The sequence below is a fragment of the Microtus oregoni genome, unplaced genomic scaffold, assembly GCF_018167655.1.
Source record: "Microtus oregoni isolate MIOR12 unplaced genomic scaffold, Mior012 000025F_ref0000491, whole genome shotgun sequence".
Taxonomy (NCBI): domain Eukaryota; kingdom Metazoa; phylum Chordata; class Mammalia; order Rodentia; family Cricetidae; genus Microtus; species Microtus oregoni.
Window position 1 is genome coordinate 25,423,506 of NW_024543084.1, and position 17,586 is coordinate 25,441,091.

Genomic DNA, 17,586 nt, shown 5'->3' on the forward strand with positions numbered 1-17,586 from the left:
GTCACAAAGTCTAGCACATTGCTTTGAGGCAGGACCAAGGCCCTCTGCACTATATCTTTGCTGAGCAAGGTATCCATCCAAAGAGAATGGGATTCAAAAAGACAGTTCAAGTGTAGAAGGAACAGCGGGCTATGTCCGGCCACCCTGCTAGCTTTACACCTGAAATAATTACACGGAAACTGTATTCTTTTAAACACTGCCTGGCCCATTAGCTCTAGCCTCTTACTGGCTAATTCTCACATATGGATCTAACCCATTTCTAATAATCTGTGTAGCACCACAAGGTGGTGGCTTACCAGGGAAGATCTTAACCTGCGTCTGTGTCGGGTAGGAGAATCATGGTGACTCCTTGACTCAGCTTCTTTCTCCCAGCATTCTGTTCTGTTTACTCCGCCTACCTAATTTTATTTCCTATTAAAGGGCCAAGGCAGTCTCTTTATTTAACCAATGAAATTAACACAAAACAGAAGACTCTCCCCCATCACTCAGCTAGCATCTGAGTGAAACAGAAGGCCGCCATTTCGAAGCAGCAGCCAGCTGCATGGAGAGCCTGGGGGTATGGCACCCGGAAGGCATGGCCCTCAAATGTCTCAAACTATGTCCAAGTAAAGGAGGCGGCCACAGTTCCACAGCTTCCAGGTGAGTATGGTTCCTAGGCTACAATCCTTGCTGTGGCTTGCTTTAAGTGGGTGTGACTTATGGTGGGCGTGGTCTCTGCCTGGGCAGGGCTGTCAGCTGGGCGATCTGGAGGACTGTTCTTCCTCAGTGGCGCTTCCAGCTGGTATGACCCAAGATAGGTAGGCAACCTTCTGGTGGAAGAAGGTAGAGTTTCCCTTGTATCCTGAGAGGGGGGACGCCCAGCACCCTACAACACACACGACGTCCCCACAGCAGCGACGCAACCCCAAGGAGTCCACAGAGGCAAGGTTGAGAAGTCCTACCTCAGGCATACTGTAGGTGCTTAATGGGTGTTAACTGAGTGAATGAATACCTGGTGAGGTTCCAGCAGGGTGGCAGGCCATCCTGGAGATCCATCTGGGAGGGGCTGAAGGGTAGACAGCAGGAGGGACTTCCCCGTGTGCCTGCAGATCCTGCTGGGGGTGTTCCTGAAGCTCTTGCAGGAAGGCAGCCACTTGGTGATGGAGAAGGGTGAGGACCGGAGAGGCAGGCCACAACCTCAGGCTGCCTGGATGCTTAGAGGGCAAGGGGCTAGACACAGCACAGGACTGCAGAGGGGTAGGGCATTCCTAGGAACACTATAGGCACACACACACACGCACACACTCCACTCCCAGGCAGTCTGAGCTCTGCAGCCTTGCTTGACCCTAGATGTGCCCCCAAGAGCATATTTGGGCCCTAGAGTGTGGACACCCAGAGGGGAAGGACTATCCCCACTAAACACACTCAGAGGCCTCCAACCAAATACAAATGTATGCCAGTTTCTAGTCTCCAGGCTGGTTTCCATCTAGCAACCCTCTTGCCCCATCCTCATGAGGTTGTGGTGGTAGGCCACCACTAACACGTCTGGCTTGAAAGCAGAATGTTCTAGAGGCCCCTCTGCCCCTCGGCTGGTTTACTCCGCACACACAATGGGAGCTCACTACCTATCCAGGAGCACCTAGCTGCAGCATGACTCACACACTTCAGCACACACCTACACACTTGCACACACACACACACCAAGCCTCTGAAGCCAGAGCTGAGGACACAGCTGGGGACCCCATGGCTCATGCTCCACGATCATGCCCTGAGCACTCAGCCTCGGGCCTGGATGTCCTGTGGCCTCAGCTCTCGTTCCCCCTCAGCCAGGAAAACTAGCAGAGCACGGTGCAGCAGATACACCCCCAAGCGCTGCCGCTTTGTGGGTGGCCAGTGGGCAGCCTCTCCATAGTAGTGGCCCTGTTTCTGGTTGGTCAGTGTCTGGATACCTGGACAGATCAGAGGCAAAGTCATGGCGTGGCCTCCACCCACCCCTCCACCAAAACAAGCGGCACAGACTATATTTCGACAGGCGTGTTCTAGGTATACAGATGGCGCTCAGTAACTGCCCACCATGGGAATGAACAGTGAGGGAATTCAGAGCTCACTTTCCCTGAGACCTCAGCCCTAGAAGCCAGACCCTTACCTAGGGCCTCCAACAGGCAGGCCTCCCGTGTGTACGCCTCCATGGCGGTTGTGTGCTGGAAGCAGTGTAGGGAAAGGACACCGCGGCCGCTGGCCCAGATGTCTAAGATCCGGCGTACCTTGGGACAGGCCTGGGGGATGGAATCAGGAGTCGGGTCCTAAGCCTTCTGCCCTTCGACTGTCTGAAGGCTGGCAGGCCTGACCACTCCTGCCCCTTGTCCTCACCTTTTCCCCTGGGCGTTCACGGTAGCCGAGGGCTTCCCAGAGGTGAGCATCCGGCCGGGCACGGGTCCCCTTGCCCACGTAGAAGATGGCTCCCACAAAACATTGCAGACACTCAACCAGTGTGAGGGAGGAGGCTCTGGCAGGCAGTCCCTGCGTCTGCCTGGGCACAGAGTGGTGCAGAAGGTGAAGGAGCTGCCAACCCTGACGACCCACACCAAGGAGGAGAAACCCAGTTCCCAGAAGTTACCCACTGACCTCCACATGTGCACACAGACACATGCACAGAAAATAAAATGTGTAAAAAAAGGGTGGTGGGGGTGGAAGGATGTCTCAGAGAGGAAAAATGACCACTGTCCCCAGAGCCATGGGCCCTTTTGAACCCACATCCAGGGGCCCCTATTTTATAAGCCATGAAATGGGTACTCACAGCTGGAACTGACTCGATTAACAGAGAAGGCTAGTCCCTTCCCTAGGGACACACAGCAAATCAAAAATAAATAAATCCCCACCAACGTGTGTGTGTGTGTGTGTGTGTGTGTGTGTGTGTGTGTGTACAGAATCTCCATGCTACAACCCAGACCTCGTGCTCACAGTCCCCCCACCTTGGGATGCAGAAGCCACCAGCAAGGGACAATCCAACCCTTCCCCACCTCTGTCAGGGCGGACCCTGCGGAGCCAGGATCCCTCTAGTCCCAAGCCCCAGCTTTACCGTCACCATCATACCTGGGGTCAAGAAGAAGATATGTAAAGCTGGACTTGGTAACGCCTCCCCGCCACCTCTTCGTGGGATCGAGCCGTTGAAAGTACTGAGCCAGGGCGGCCTCATCCGCCTTGCAGTCGGGAATGCAGCCTGTTCTCAGCACTTCCGCCAATTCTGGGCTGTGCCCTGGAACAGTTGGGAAGGGGAAACCGAGCCAGAGCTGAGGAGGACCTCCGGTGAGGACGGTGGGGCTAACAGGCAGGTCTCGGGATTCCACACCGCCACGGGACTCCCAGTCCTGCCAAGGGACTCACCCGGGCTAGCCTGGGCTTCCTGCAGCCGCCGCAAGTAGTATCCACGGGTGAAAGGGGTGACCGGGCCAGGACTGTGGCCCAGCGCCCGCAAGGCCTGGAGCAGCTGCAGGTCGGACATGGGAGACACCAAGCCGTGTGGATGCAAGGCCCCCGAGTCCCCGTCACTGGGCAGGGATGGGACATTGGTGGCCCCTGTGGTCAACGTCAGGGCCTGCAGCTGGCAGCTCAGTACCCCATCCCCAGCTGTCTCAGCTCCACCAGATGGCCACAGGCTGGCTGTCGACCCCAGTGTCCCCGCAGGTCGCTGGGACTGCAGAGAGTCCTCCGATGCAGTGACAAAGGAGGCGTCACTGCTGCAGTCCTCACTCCCAGTGGCCTCGGGACTCCCGGGCTCCACCGCCACCTCACGAGCAGCTGCCAGCTCAGCTCTGCGCATGAGCTGCTCTGAGTCCGGTGACAAACACGGAGGTATAAAGATGTCAGGAGACCTCACAAAGACACGTCCTCGACCCATGGTGGATTCAAGGCCAGCCAGAGCTACAGGTAACTTCTCTAAATATAGATAAACATATATAAATATACAGATAGATGATAACTAAGCAGACAGATAAACCTATAAATAGATGATATAGACAAGATAGATGACAGATAAAAGTTAGGTGATAAGATGATTGACACATGATGAATAGTGATTGACAGAATGGGCAGATGGAACTGACCCCCAGAAGTGAGGCAGCGCAGTGACAGGTTCCTTGCACCCCCTGGGCTCTGCTCAACAGCTGACTCCAGGATCTCCTTCCGTGTCCGGGTGGGCGTGTCCAGCTCCCGCAGCAGGCGTGCGCAGTCACGGTGTCCCTGCTGCAGAGCCCAGTCCAGTGGCTGGAGCCCGTCCTGCATAGACACGGTCAGCTCAGCAGGGGACGCCCACGGCCCTCCCTCCTCCACCACCCCCACCCCGCCCCGCGCGTTGCGTGGGATCCAGACCTGGTCTCGCAGCGTCGGGTCGCCCCCTCGGCTCAGCAGCAGCTCCAGGGCGCCACGACAGCCCCACACGGCGGCCACGTGCACGGGTGTCAGCGCCTCAGTGGACCTGGGACCCCGGGAGAGAGGAGGAGTCTCCTTTTCCCAGCAGCCTTGAACTCTGCTCCTTCTGCCTCAGCCCCCTGTGCCCACTACCAATGGGGGTGAGGGAAAAGTTGATACTCTAACTCACGGTCATCCTCCTGCCTCACCCTCTGAGTGCCAGAATGACCTCGTCCCGACCTCGGGAGCAGACACCTCCTAGACCAGACGCCTGGGACCCGGGAGCCTGATGGCCAGCGCCGCCGGGTCCCCAAGCCACACCCACCGCACCAGGGTGACCCGGACGGCGCCTCACCGAGCATTGGGGTCGGCGCCCCGGCGCAGCAGGATCCGGAGGCAATGCAGGGCGCGCGGATGGCGAGCTCGGGCCGCCAGGTGCACCGCCGCCACGCCATCCTCCAGCACCAGGCTGGGGTCCGCCCCGAGGTGCAGCAGCTCCTCCACAGCCCTGCGGGGGACGGTGACAGTGGACATCAGCCCTTTGGCCGCCCGGGGAGCAGAAGGCAAGGGAGGACCAGCGTCCCGCGCTCACCGCGGATCTTCCTCGCGCAGTGCGACCAACAGTTGCCGGGCAGCGTCGGCCATGTCCCGGCCCTCGGATTCAAATTCGCGCGGCGACCTCTGCGCACGCGCAGCCCCGCCCCCTAGCTCCCCAGCCCTGTCTCTGGGAACGCCCTGGTTGGACCGGCAACGCCCCGTGACGCTGACCGAGACAGGGTGTGTCCTGAACCGTCAAACCGCAGGGACAGGAGAGGGGGGCTGTGCGCTCAGCTGGGGTCCCATTCCGGGATTTGGAAAGCTGAGCCAAGAAGATTACCGCGAATTCCAGGGGAGCTTGAGATAAAGAGCAGAACCTCTGTTTGTCTTTAACAAAACAAACTACTGGCTATCTGAGACTTAGCCCAAGCTGTCTAGGAACTCAGCGCCATCCTCCTGCCTCAGTCTGCGAGTGCTGGGATCTACCTCCTGAGGAACAGCGTCGTGCACTTTCAATCCAGCAGAGCTGGCTGTCACTGTCGCTTTGTGAGGAAGGTCTTCGTCAGGTCCTGGAGATAGCTCAGCGGATAAGGATGCTTGCTGCCAAGCCTCAGGACCTGAGTTTGATCCCAACCCCAGGACGCTGACATTGGAAAGAGAACAGACTAACATCCACGTATGTGCCTTGGCTGTGGGCCTGCACAAGCGTGTGTGCGCGCACACACAAATTAATTAAATAAAAATTTTCTAAAGAGCTGCATTTTCCTTATTTGCAAATGGAGGACAGGACTCGACACTGAATGGCCAATAAATGAAGAGGCCAGAAAACATTTAAGCAAGCTGACCTACTTTTTAAAATTAAGTGTGTGGGTATTTTGCCTGCATGCCAGTCTGTGTACCATGTGTGCCTGGTGCCCATGGAGACCAGAAGCGGCATCGGATTGCCAGGAACGTAAGTTGTGAGCCCAAACGTGGAAATCGAACCCAGGTTCTCTACATGCACAACCAGTACTCTGAACGGCTGAGTCATCACCAGGTCCGGTCTATTTCTGTTCGTAATCCTTTTGAATCAAGGCTTCTCAATGTGGCCACTGCTGACCTAAAACTGGCCATCCTCCTGCCTCTGTCTCCCACATCAAAGTGAGCCCGACTCACACCCACTGCCATTTTGGTTTCTATCAACTGAGAAGGTGGAATGGATGAACCTCTGTGGCCTGACCTGAGAAGGCGGGAGGGACTCCAGGTTTGCCTTCCTCTTCTGGGGCGCCCACCAAATGTCCCCATCCTAGGCCCCTGGGTGGCGATCGCTCATGGTGAGGCCACACAGGTCCAAACAGTACTGCAGCCCAGTTGGGGTGGTGGGGTTAATAGATGTCACCCCAACCCACTTCCCACTTGGAGCTGGGACCCTTGGGTGTCCAGGAGGACCCAAAAAGTAAATACTTCCTGTGGGAGCCACGCCAGTCTTGCGTGCAATAGATCATCCCTGTCTCTGGAGGAAAGGACGTCTGGGGTGGGTTCTGTAGGGTGAAGAGGAGTTTGCAAAGTGCAGTTAACACCAGTCTAAGGGAGCGAACAGCCCAGGTCACAATGGCATCAGGACACTGAGATGGATCCGGCCGAGCCAGAAGCCATGCCAGACTGTTCAGTTCAGCTTCTGTTTTCTGTCTCGGTGAACCTAAAATGACCAGAAAGCAGGCTCAGAAGCCTCAGATTTTTATTCTGGTGACAAACTGGTCCCAGGAAGAATTTACAGCAGACACAGTAGGAGTGGGCTTGGATGCACCGGGCTCCTGAACAGTGCAGAAATGCCACGGGTCACACGGTGGCTTCACCCTCACCAGCCTCCTCATCCTCCAGCAGGCTATAGCTCGCATGGGTCTGGCAAGGCCTCTGAAGCGGATGGGCCAGCAGCTTGGCCATGCAGTTGTGTAGCTCGAGGGCCGGCCCAGCCAGTGCCACCTCATACTTGTAGCTGGTGCCCTTGGTGTCCAGGCTGCCCATGAAGGAGAATACATCCTGCGGGGGCCAAGGAGAGGCTGTTCAGGGTTGGCATTAGCCCTCAGAGGCCCTCCCTGCCCCTGGAGGCTGTCCTAGAGGAAGGGGCATCTAAAGTGGGTCCTGAGGGGTGAAGAGGAGTTGGTCAAGCCAGAAACTGCTAATGCAGTCAGCAAACATTGGCTGGCACCCACCGGGCAGCCAGGACTTGGGCACCCTAGAAGCCCAAAGTGCTGGCGAGAGGGGGCTCGGTGAGTAAAGTATCTGCTGGGCAAGCGCTTGGGCCCGAGTTCAAAACCAAAACACATGGACAGCTGAATACTTCATCCCAGTGCACTCCCCTGCAGGGTGGGAGGACCAGAACTCAGGAGCCAGCAGGGTGGCTACCTTGGCAACAAGAGACTCTGCTTCAAACCAGAGGGGAGGACGTGGAAGGGCTCACAGCAGCACCTGCCACCCACATTTCCTCATCCCTCAACAAGGCCTCACTCTGTAGGCCAGAGTTTTCTCTGAGATAAACATTCTACCCTGCAGGGAAGCTCCTTAGGCAGGAAGGCAAACAACTCCAAACAGCTTCAGGAAGTCCCTGAAACTGAGCAGATTCACTAGGCCCCTCCCTGCTGGGGTAAGGAGAGTTCCTTCGAGACCAGTGGCCTGGAGAGGTTTAGACCAGAGTTACGTGGACCGGACACTCTCCAGCCTGCAGGCTGTGCAGTGTGCTCCAGGCTCCCAGCCTGTGAACTGTCAGCCCTGCTGTGTGGGCTTTGGTGATGCAGCTGTCTGTGAGTCATTTCTGCTCCTGTAGGTGACCCCTCACCCTATTCCTGTAAGCAACCCCAGTAAGTTCACTGGCTCATCAAGCTGGACATCGTGGTGTCCGTTGTACTTTAGTGTACTGTGGGCTCCTCTCAGGGGTGAGTGCTGTGTCTGTCCAGGAAGTCTTGTCACACAACATCCCTATCACGTCACAACCCCTGCCTCAGCCTTTCAGGTGCCTCACTCACAGGCAGAAGGGCTGGAGTTACAGGTGTGCATGGGTGTGTGGATAGGTGTGTGAGAATGTGCCTGCATGTGCATGTGTGTGCACACATGCGTGTGTGCATGAACAGGTGTGGGGGTGTCTGTGTGCACTGACTACAGGCGTGTGGAGGTCGAGATATAACCCCTGGAAGTCAGTGCTCCCACCATGCTGGTCCTGGGACTGAGTGCGAGTCCTCGTGCTTGCCTGCAGTCTGTAAACTGAAACTCACAGGTATTAGAGACCCGCTCACAGGGCAAGTCCGAGCATAAGAACAGTGAGGCCTGGAGAAGTTGGGAGGGGAGGGCGCTGCGGGCAGACAGTGTAGCAGGGTAGTCGGGAGGCATGAGGTGCTAGGAATGGTGTGGCTGGCTGCTAAGGCCACAGCCTCCTGAGTCAGTCACCACCAACTCCAAGTGGAATGTAGGGAGCAGCTGTTAAATGACTGCGGGGCAGGTCCAAGTCAGACTCCACTGTGATGTCTCTCACCTTCCACCTCCTCTCGTCTTCCTTCTCCTCGGTGCCATTGTGGATGCAGACGATGTCAAAGAAGAAGTAGGGACACTGGAGCATCTTCTGCAGTGAATGAGAGCAGGGTGGGGTGCACCCCAGCCTGTGGTCCTGGGAGGTCCCCTTTGGTGTCTAACCACTGCCCTCCCTTCCCTCCAGGCTTACCTTCATGGGCTCAGTCAGGGAGAACTGGGGCTGGCAAGGAGGGCGGCTGTAGACCAGGATGGTGCGCACGACATAGGGGGGCGGGATGGTCTGCACATTCTCTGTGACTGGCAGCTCAGTCTTCTGCTGGCTACAGAGGGAGACGGGGGAGAGCTGGGATCTCAGCCGCCTACAAGCCGTGGCCGGAACCCTACCTATCACAGCTGAATCCCACAGCCACGATCCTAGCAGCCCTGCATGTTAGAGCCAGGGCCAGAGAGACAGAGCCGGGGCTAGAGGCACCTGCAGTCAGGTCCAAGGACCTGAGTTCGATGCGCAGGCCACAGACGGAAGCAGAGAAGGATTCTCACAAGTTCCCCTGACCCACACAGGCACTGTGGAACATGTGCTTGCACACAAAATAAATACATAATGAAAACTGTATGACTTCTTTAAAAGCCTTAATAAATTCAAGCCCCACCGCTGGACACAGGATCTTGTCCCGGGCTGCCCCCTACCCCCCCACATACACACATATACACACACACACATACATACACACACACACATACACACACACTGGGCAGCCTCGACTCTGTCTGCGCCTGGCTGGGGAAGGAACCAAGGCATCCCCACTCTGGGTGACCACTCACATGAGACTGAAGAGACCTTCTAGATCTGAAGGGATGCTAAGGACGAGGTGCCAGCTCGGAGGCAGGGGGCTTTCCTGACCTGGATCCTGGGAGATGACGGGAACCTCTGTGGCCAGGCAGTGTGACCCCTGGAGTAGCTGTGGGATCCCTGGGGTAGGCAGTGTGACCCCTGGAGTAGCTGTGTGACCCCTGGAGTAGACAGTGTGATCCCTATGTAGGCTGTATGACCCATGGGGTAGCCGCGTGACCCCTACATAGGCTGTGTGACCCCTGGGGCAGCTGTGTGACCCCTGGGGTAGCTGTGTGGCTCCTGGGGTAGCTGTGTGACCCCTACATAGGCTGTGTGACCCCTGGGGTAGGCGTATATTCCCACCAGCACAGCACCTCTCTGAGCCCGCTGCCTCTCACTCATCATAAAGTAGATGGTGGCCTTAACCCCCTGCAGACCCTCCAGGGCTCCCCTCTCCTGCCACATCTACTGCATCCTCAATTCTGGGGGAGCCACCAGGTGAAAGACAGGGTTGTGACTTTCCAGGAAACTGCATGCCAGCCCTGCTGCAGTGGACGTCCCCTGGATGGGTCATGCTCGCTGACACCCACCCCTCCACCACTCTAGGCGGACGCCAGGGACTCTGGGGGGCCTGGGTTCTCAGTGGCAGTGGGTCTGGATCACTGTGGATGAACAGCCAGCTTTCTGTCACGGCTTTTTTTGAGGGAGGGGGTTAATTTTGTGGTTTTGAAACAGAGTCTAGATATTTGTTGGTAAGGCTGGCCTCTAACTAGGAATCCTCCTGCCTCAGCTTCTTAGTGCTAGGTTGATTCTCCTGCGCCCCAACACCTGGCCACATGTTGGGTTTGCATGTAACTCCTGTAATATCATACATGGAATATTCTATTTGTGATCTCACTGGGCAAAAACCGTGAGCTTTGCTGGGGCTGGGATTCAGGTGCAGTGCCTGCAGCTCAGTGGGTAGAGTGCCTGCAGCTCAGAGGGTGCAGTGCCTACAGCTCAGTGGATGCAGTGCCTGCAGCTCAGAAGGTGCAGTGCCTGTAGCTCAGTGGATGCAGTGCCTGCAGCTCAGAGGGTGCAGTGCCTGCAGCTCAGTGGGTGCAGTGCCTGCAGCTCAGAGGGTGCAGTGCCTGCAGCTCAGAGAGGGCAGTGCCTGCAGCTCAGAGGGTGCAGTGCCTGCAGCTCAGTGGATGCAGTGCCTGCAGCTCAGTGGGTGCAGTGCCTGCAGCAGCTCAGCAGTCATGTGGCTGAGGGTTCTCTCCAGCACACTGTCATCCCAGCGCTCTGGAGGTGGAGGCAGGTGAATCAGGAGCTGAAGGCCATCCTTAGCTACATGGTGAATTCAACGCTAAGCTGGGCTACATGAGAAAGTATCAAAAATATATTGATAAATTTGATGTGAGGTGGTGGCGCACACCTTTAATCCCAGCATTCAAGAGGCAGACACAGGTAGATCTCTGAGTTTGAGGTCAACCTGATCTACAGAGTGAGTTCCAGGACAGCCGGGACTACATAAAGAGACCCTGTCTCAATAAACAAATATTTAAAAATAAAGAATTAGGGGCATGGTTCTGAACCGTTGTCATTCTACTCTCAGGATGCTGAGGCAGGAGGATCATGGATTCAGCCTGGGCTACACAGCAAGGTCCTGTGTCAAAACCCAGCAACTATAGAAAAGTGCTGACAGCACCAAAGCTACAGAGAAACCCTGTCTCGAAAAACCAAAAAAAAAAAGAAAAGAAAAGTGCTGACTTCAGAGTCTGGGATGCTTTGGGTTCTGGTGTTCAACCTAGGCTGTGTGTTGGGGGAGTCCACAACATCACTGAGCCCCCATGGCGGCTGCGCTATCTGGGGCCGGGGACTGTGACAAGGATACTGAACGTGGAGCAGGACGCCGTCTCCAGGTCATATAGGCAGCTGCAGAGCTCGCGGGGGTCAGAGGTCAGTCCGGATAGCTGCGGGGAAGGCAGAGCCTCAGCACTGGGGCTCCCGGACCCGAGGTCTCCCAGAGTCCCAGTCAGCCCCGAGCCTCACCCAAGCGGGGTCGTCATTCACCACGACCAGTGCAAACTCGTGGCTCTTGTCAATCTTGTGCTTCGTGCGCACAAACATCTCAACCATCTTCTGAGACACGTTCAGGGCGTTTGTCCGGGAGCTGGGAGAGGCAGGGTGACAGCAGCAGAGTTAGTCTTGGTTGTCAACTCGCCTGCATCTGGAATTAACTAAAACCCAAGGGGCTGGGCATGGCTGGGAGGAATTCTGTCCTTTTTTCTCTTTTTTCTTTTTTTGTTTTTCCAGGACAGGGTTCCTCTGTGTAACAGCCCTGGCTGTCCTGGAACTCACTATGTAGACCAGGCTGGCCTCGATATCTCAGAAATTCACCTGCCTCTGCCTCCCAGGTGCTGGGATTGTAGGCGTGCGCCACCGCTGCCCGGCTGAGGCACTCTTTTCTTAATCAAATCATTTGAAGTGGGAAGACCCGCTTCTCATACAGATCTCCCTCTTCTCATACACAGCTTCTGAAGTGGGAAGAGCCACCTTCAATCTGCGCCACGCCCTCTGCTGGCAGCCTATGTAAATGACAGGGACGAAGGGACACTTGGCTTTGCCTGCTTGCTCTGGCTCTCACTAGCAAGTCCATTCCTTCACTATCATTAGGGCCTGCTTCTTCAGGACTGCAGTATATACCGGAGACCAGCTGAGACACCCAGCCTCATGCACTGAACAACTTTTCCCTTAGCCAACTACCATTGCTGGAGTAGCTGGACCATAGCCTGTAAGCCACTCTAATAATCCCCTTTATAAACATATTTATCTATATATAAAATTGTGTATGTATACACATTCATTCATCAGCTTTGTTCTTCTAGAGAACCCAGACTAATACACCAAATTAGCCTCAAACTCACCACAGAGAGCAGGCTAGCCTCAAACTCACCACAGAGTACAGGCTAGCCTCAAATTCACCATAGAGTGCAGGCTAGCCTCAAATTCACCATAGAGTGCAGGCTAGCCTCAAACTCACCATAGAGTGCAGGCTAGCCTCAAACTCACCATAGAGTGCAGGCTAGCCTCAAGCCTGCTGTGGAACCCAAACTGGCACCCAAATTACTGATTGCCCAGACCTCCTGATTCCTCCATCTCCACCTCCCAGAGCTGAGATGGCAGGTGTGTTCCACCAGCTCCTGTGGCCTTTTTCTTATCCCATACAGAGCCCTGAGGCCTCTCCAGATGTGACACCTGCTACTACAACTGCCAGGGGCACACAGAACTCACCTGACAGTGGCCTGCCCCATCAACCTGAGCCCCCACCACACACACACACGCCAGGATCACTAGGCTCCTAAGAGTGTCACACATATGGACAGAAGCCTAGAAGGCCACAAGCCCTGAAACTATGTCATGGACACCTGGATCCGACTGGGTAACAAGGTCCCTATGCACTGAGCTGCATTCAAGCCCTATACATTCAAGCCCAGTGCAACGTACCCATTAAAGGACTCCAGCTTTGGCACAGACATTTCCTCTGAAAGATCCAAACAGATGATCTGAAACACAAACAGAAGACAGAGTATAGGATGAAACCAGACAGAGCTAAGACAGCTAGGGTGGGACCCGGACGTAGTGCTCAAGAAAGGCTGAGGGCGTGGCTCAGGGTGGAGCCCTGCCTAGGATCCCCCAGTGACGGGCTGTGGGCGTGGCTTCAGGGGTGGAGTGACAGACTAGAATCCCCTAGTGAGGGGCTATGGGCGTGGTTCAGGGGTAGAACCCCTGCCTAGAATCCCCCAGCGAGGAGTTGGGGGCGTGGCTCAGGAGTGAAGTCCCTGCCTAGAATCCCCAGTGAGGGGGCTGGGGACACATGTGGAGGTCCAGGTGCCACACATAAAAATATGTTTAAACCACCAAGTGTGCAGTGCTCCTGGAACCCACAGGAAAATGAGGTCGCAATTTAAAGACTCTCACAAGGCAGGAGTGGCCTGTCTGAGGACCCCATCCCTGCATCTCTGACCAAGACATACCACCTTCTCTGGACAGTTGACCCGTGGTGTTCGAATCTGGACTTCAGGTGCCGGTGCTGGTACCTGCCAGGGCTTGGGCCCAGCTCTTGGGACACTGGCTGCTCCATCATCTGCACTGGCAGCCTCACCCTCGCCCTCGCTGCGGCTGCCCACATTGGTCTGGGCTCCCAGAGCCCGGTCCTCGGCCCCCTCAGGGTTGGAGCGAGTATGAGGCCTGGGCTCAGGTGTCAGCTCCTCCCCTTCCTCCTCCTCCTCTTCTTCCTCCTCCTCGGTGGGGCTGTTGGCCTCAGCCACCTCCATGGCTCCCGGGTGCTTGGATGGAGAGGGGATAGCGGAAGCCAGGGTCCTGCTTTAAGAGTTTTTGAAAGCAACTAGTTACTAAAACCAGAAGCTGAGCTATGAGCCCCTTGTTGCGCGGTTGCAGAATGGCTCCCTCAAGAGTGAGGCCAGGACAGATTCAACACAATGCCCATCAAAATCCCAGCAAAATTCTTCACAGACCTCAAGAGAACGGTACTCAACTTCATATGAAAAAGCAAAAAACCCAGGATAACCAAAATAATCCTGTACAACAAAAGAATTTCTGGAGGTATCACAATCCCTGACTTCAAACTCTACTACAGAGCTGCAGTACTGAAAACAGCCTGGTATTGGCATAAGAACAGACAGGAGGATCAATGGAACCAAATAGAAGACCTGGATATCAATCCACACATCTTCGAACACCTGATTTTTGACAAGGAAGCAAAAAATATCAAATGGAAAAAAGAAAGCATATTTAACAAGTGGTGCTGGCATAATTGGATATCAACATGTAGAAGAATGAAAATAGACCCATATCTATCACCATGCACAAAACTCAAGTCCAAATGGATCAAAGACCTCAACACAAAGCCAGTCACACTGAACCTCATAGAAGAGAAAGTGGGAAATACACTTGAATGCATTGGCACAGGGACCCACTTTCTAAATAGAACCCCTGCAGCACAGACACGGAGAGAAACAATTAATAAATGGGACCTCCTGAAACTGAAAAGCTTCTGTAAAGCAAAGGACACGGTCAATAAGACAAAACGACAGCCTACAGAATGGGAAAAGATTTTCACTAACCCCACATCAGACAGAGGTCTGATCTCCAAAATATACAAAGAACTCAAGAAATTGGACACCAAAAGAACACATAATCCATAAGAAAAATGGAGTACAGACCTAAACAGAGAACTCTCAACAGAGGAATCTAACATGGCTAAAAGACACTTAAGGAAATGTTCAACATCCTTAGTCATCAGAGAAATGCAAATCAAAACAGCTCTGAGATTCCATCTTACACCTGTAAGAATGGCCAATATCAAAAACTCTGATGACCACTTATGCTGGAGAAGTTGTGGGGAAAAGGGAACACTTCTGCATTGCTGGTGGGAGTGCAAGCTGGTACAATCCCTTTGGATGTCAGTGTGGCGATTTCTCAGAAAATTAGCAAACAACCTTCCTCAAGACCAAGCAATACCACTTTTGGGTATATATCCAAAGGATGCTCAATCATGCCACAAGGACATGAGCTCAACTATGCTTATAGCAGCTTTGTTTGTCATAGCCAGAACCTGCAAACAACTTAAATGTCTCTCAACCGAGGAATGGATAAGGAAAATGTGGTACATTTACACAATGGAGTACTACACAGCAGAAAAAAATGGCATCTTGAATTTTGCAGGAAAATGGATGGAGCTAGAAAACATTATATTGAGTGAGGTAACCCAGACACAGAAAGACAATTATCACATGTACTCACTCATAGGTGGTTTTTAAACATAAAGCAAAGAAAGCCATTTTACAAGCCACAATCCCAGAGACAACCTAGACAACAATGAGGACCCTAAGAGAGACTTACATAGATATAATCTACATGGGAAGTAGAAAGTATAAAAAGACAAGATCTTCTGAATAAATTGGGAGTGTGAGGACCTTGGGGATTGGGTTGAAAGAAGGAGGGGAGAGGCAGGGAGGAGAGCAGAGAAAAATGTAGAGCTCAATAAATGAAAGAGTGAGGCCAGGAACCACCCACAGGAGAAGTAAATAACAACTTTTTCATTTTCCTTTTTTGTTTGTGACACTGTTTCATGTAGCCCAGGCGGGCCGCTAACTCACATACGTAACATACATGGTTTAGAGTGACCTGGTAACCCTGACCCTCGGCATCCACCTTCTGTATGTTGAGATTGCAGCACCCGGTGTATGTGGTGCCCAGGGCCTCATGCATGCTGGGTAAGCAGCACTCCATCAAATGAACTGTGCCCCAATCTTAGCTTTCCACCTCTTGTAACAGGGCAAACACTGTCTCTGCCCTTCACTGGGCCAATAAACACAGCTGCCTGGTCACCGGGAATACTCAGAGATGGGGATTTGACCCAGTAAGGCCTTCGGTGGTCCCACACCTGAGAGTTCCAAGAGACAGAAAAGAAAAAGAGACCTAATGGGTTTGCCAGGCTGAGAACATACAGTTGAAGGCTTTTCATGCACCCCTTTTCCCCTGGGGCGGCGCCTGTGCGAAGAGACGCCTGGCTGACCGCCTAAGCCACTTCTGGGCGCCTGGATCCAGCTGTGCCTGAAGCCTTTCCTGAGCGCCCCACTTGCCTTGCTGGCTTTGGCGAGCTTGTGTCTGGGTTTCTGTCGCCCGAGGCTACAGCTCGTGAGTGACTGGATCGTGCACGAGAGCGTGGCGCGGACTCGGGTGGTCAGGTCTATGGGAGGCAGACGCCCATCCAAGTCGCCGACCGCGCAATAGATGCACGTTTCTTGCGAAGTCTCCGACTCGGGACTCCACAGACCCCAGCTCCTCAAACAGAACGAACCTAGAGCTGCAGCAAGCCGGATCGAAGTTTGATCACAGCGACACAAAGCTCGCGCGCGGTCACACAGCAAGGTTCCACTCTGCAGACTAGGTACCGTAGCCAGTCAGTCACAGGGTTCTAGATAGCCGCCATCTTCCTGACCGGAAGTTTGTGAGGAGATGCCGCGACGCCTTCTGGGAAATGTAGTTCCAGGAATCTCAGGACCTGGACGCTGATAGGCTGAGGCGATCCCGGAGGTATAAATTAGAGTATAACTGGTAGGAGTGGGGCTGAGATAGGGTACTATTGGGAATGGGTGTGGTCCAGAGTTGACTTAAGCAAGATTGGGTGGAGCTTGTAGTTCTGGCTTCAGCAGACAACAGTTGTCAAAGACAAAAGTTGTCAAAGATGGGGCTGGAGAGATGGCTCAGTGGTTAAGAGCATTGCCTGCTCTTCCAAAGGTCCTGAGTTCAATTCCCGGCAACCACATGGTGGCTCACAACCATCTTTAATGAGGTCTGGTGCCCTCTTCTGGCCTGCAGACATACACACAGACAGAATATTGTATACATAATAAATAAATAAATATTAAAAAAAAAAGTTGTCAAAGATTCTGCTGTGATAGGGCAAGAAACTGACCTGGGTGGGGCTGATTGATGATTGATAGGATAGGGTTTGCCAAAGGCTCTCTCAACTATTTATTTCTGCTTGTTTGTTTGTTTATTTATCTATATCTATCCACCTATTTATTGATTGATTTTTTTTAGGCAGGGCTTCTCTGTCTTAGCTGTTCTGGAACTCTCTTTGTAGACCAGGCTGATCTTAAACTCCCAAGTGCTCTCTGGCCCCCAAGTGCTGGGATTAAAGGCGAGTGCCACCACCGCCCGGCTTATTTCTGTTCTTATTTTACATATGTTGACACTCATCCAATACTATCGCGATGGGGGCTGATAGTGCACACCTGTCATTCCAGCACCCCCCGAGGTCAGAAGATGAAGATCAGGTGCTCAAGTTATCGCGCACTATACGAGACCCTTCTAAAACACCAAAATGGAAAGAAAGAGTAAAAAGAAAAGCCAGCAGACACACTGTGGACAGGCTCGATGTCCCGCCGGCGCCTTCTGATGCAGACAAGTAGGGCTCTGTGGGAAGATCCATCCTTCTTGTTGAAGAGAAACATTGTGGCGCAGTGAACAGAGGCAGGCACCCCAAACCTGAAGACCTGACTCGATTCTGGGGACCTGCATGGTGGAAGGAGAAGAGCATGTAGCTTACCCACCACAAACACAAATGAGAAAAGCAAAGAAATGAAAGACGTAATTTTATTTCAATGCTGGAGTTCACTCCTACAGGGTTTTTGTCTTAGAAACACATAAAAATAATAATAATAAAAAGATATTACAGTGGAGTGAGCCCCGCTGAACATGGGGACACAGAAAACCTGAGAAAATGGAGGGACCAAAGGGTTGGAATATGAGGGTAG

The 17,586-nt window shown here is 53.7% G+C and overlaps 2 protein-coding genes across 5 annotated transcripts; both read right to left on the reverse strand.

The window, feature by feature from the left end:
- Nucleotides 1-368: 368 nt before the first annotated feature.
- On the reverse strand, nt 369-5,032 carry Ankle1 (ankyrin repeat and LEM domain containing 1). The gene is made up of 10 exons (XM_041674988.1): nt 4,979-5,032; nt 4,742-4,894; nt 4,348-4,453; nt 4,083-4,254; nt 3,364-3,915; nt 3,073-3,235; nt 2,350-2,509; nt 2,126-2,255; nt 992-1,928; nt 369-809 (listed from the first exon to the last, which is right to left on the reverse strand). The coding sequence occupies exons 1-9, from the start codon at nt 5,029-5,031 to the stop codon at nt 1,756-1,758; spliced, it is 1,662 nt and encodes a 553-aa protein (XP_041530922.1). The 5' UTR covers nt 5,032; the 3' UTR covers nt 369-809; nt 992-1,755.
- Nucleotides 5,033-6,623: 1,591 nt separating this feature from the next.
- On the reverse strand, nt 6,624-16,271 carry Babam1 (BRISC and BRCA1 A complex member 1). Of its 4 annotated transcripts, none has more exons than XM_041675251.1 (9): nt 16,125-16,271; nt 13,276-13,621; nt 12,746-12,804; nt 11,291-11,411; nt 11,133-11,211; nt 9,247-9,271; nt 8,615-8,744; nt 8,429-8,515; nt 6,624-6,942 (listed from the first exon to the last, which is right to left on the reverse strand). In XM_041675251.1, exons 2-9 carry the CDS (start codon nt 13,573-13,575, stop codon nt 6,742-6,744), a joined length of 1,002 nt encoding a protein of 333 aa, XP_041531185.1. In that variant the 5' UTR covers nt 13,576-13,621; nt 16,125-16,271; the 3' UTR covers nt 6,624-6,741. The 4 variants fall into 4 exon arrangements, with proteins under 4 accessions (XP_041531185.1, XP_041531186.1, XP_041531184.1 ...); XM_041675252.1 differs by having other exon boundaries at nt 13,276-13,624; XM_041675250.1 differs by having other exon boundaries at nt 15,907-16,271.
- Between the last annotated feature and the right edge of the window lie 1,315 nt (nt 16,272-17,586).

Bases quoted from the DNA above. Each gene is read 5' to 3' on its own strand.
- Babam1 (XM_041675251.1), bottom strand. From the start codon at position 13,575: ATGGAGGTGGCTGAGGCCAACAGCCCCACCGAGGAGGAGGAAGAAGAG. The intron at 12,805-13,275 runs GTATGTCTTGGT...TTTGTGTTTCAG, and splicing joins TCAACTGTCCAGAGAAGGTG to ATCATCTGTTTGGATCTTTC. The intron at 11,212-11,290 runs GTGAGGCTCGGG...CCTTCCCCGCAG, and splicing joins TGAATGACGACCCCGCTTGG to CTATCCGGACTGACCTCTGA.
- Ankle1 (XM_041674988.1), bottom strand. From the start codon at position 5,031: ATGGCCGACGCTGCCCGGCAACTGTTGGTCGCACTGCGCGAGGAAGAT. The intron at 4,895-4,978 runs GTGAGCGCGGGA...CGTCCCCCGCAG, and splicing joins CTGCGCGAGGAAGATCCGCG to GGCTGTGGAGGAGCTGCTGC. The intron at 2,510-3,072 runs GTATGATGGTGA...CTCTGTGCCCAG, and splicing joins TATCTTCTTCTTGACCCCAG to GCAGACGCAGGGACTGCCTG.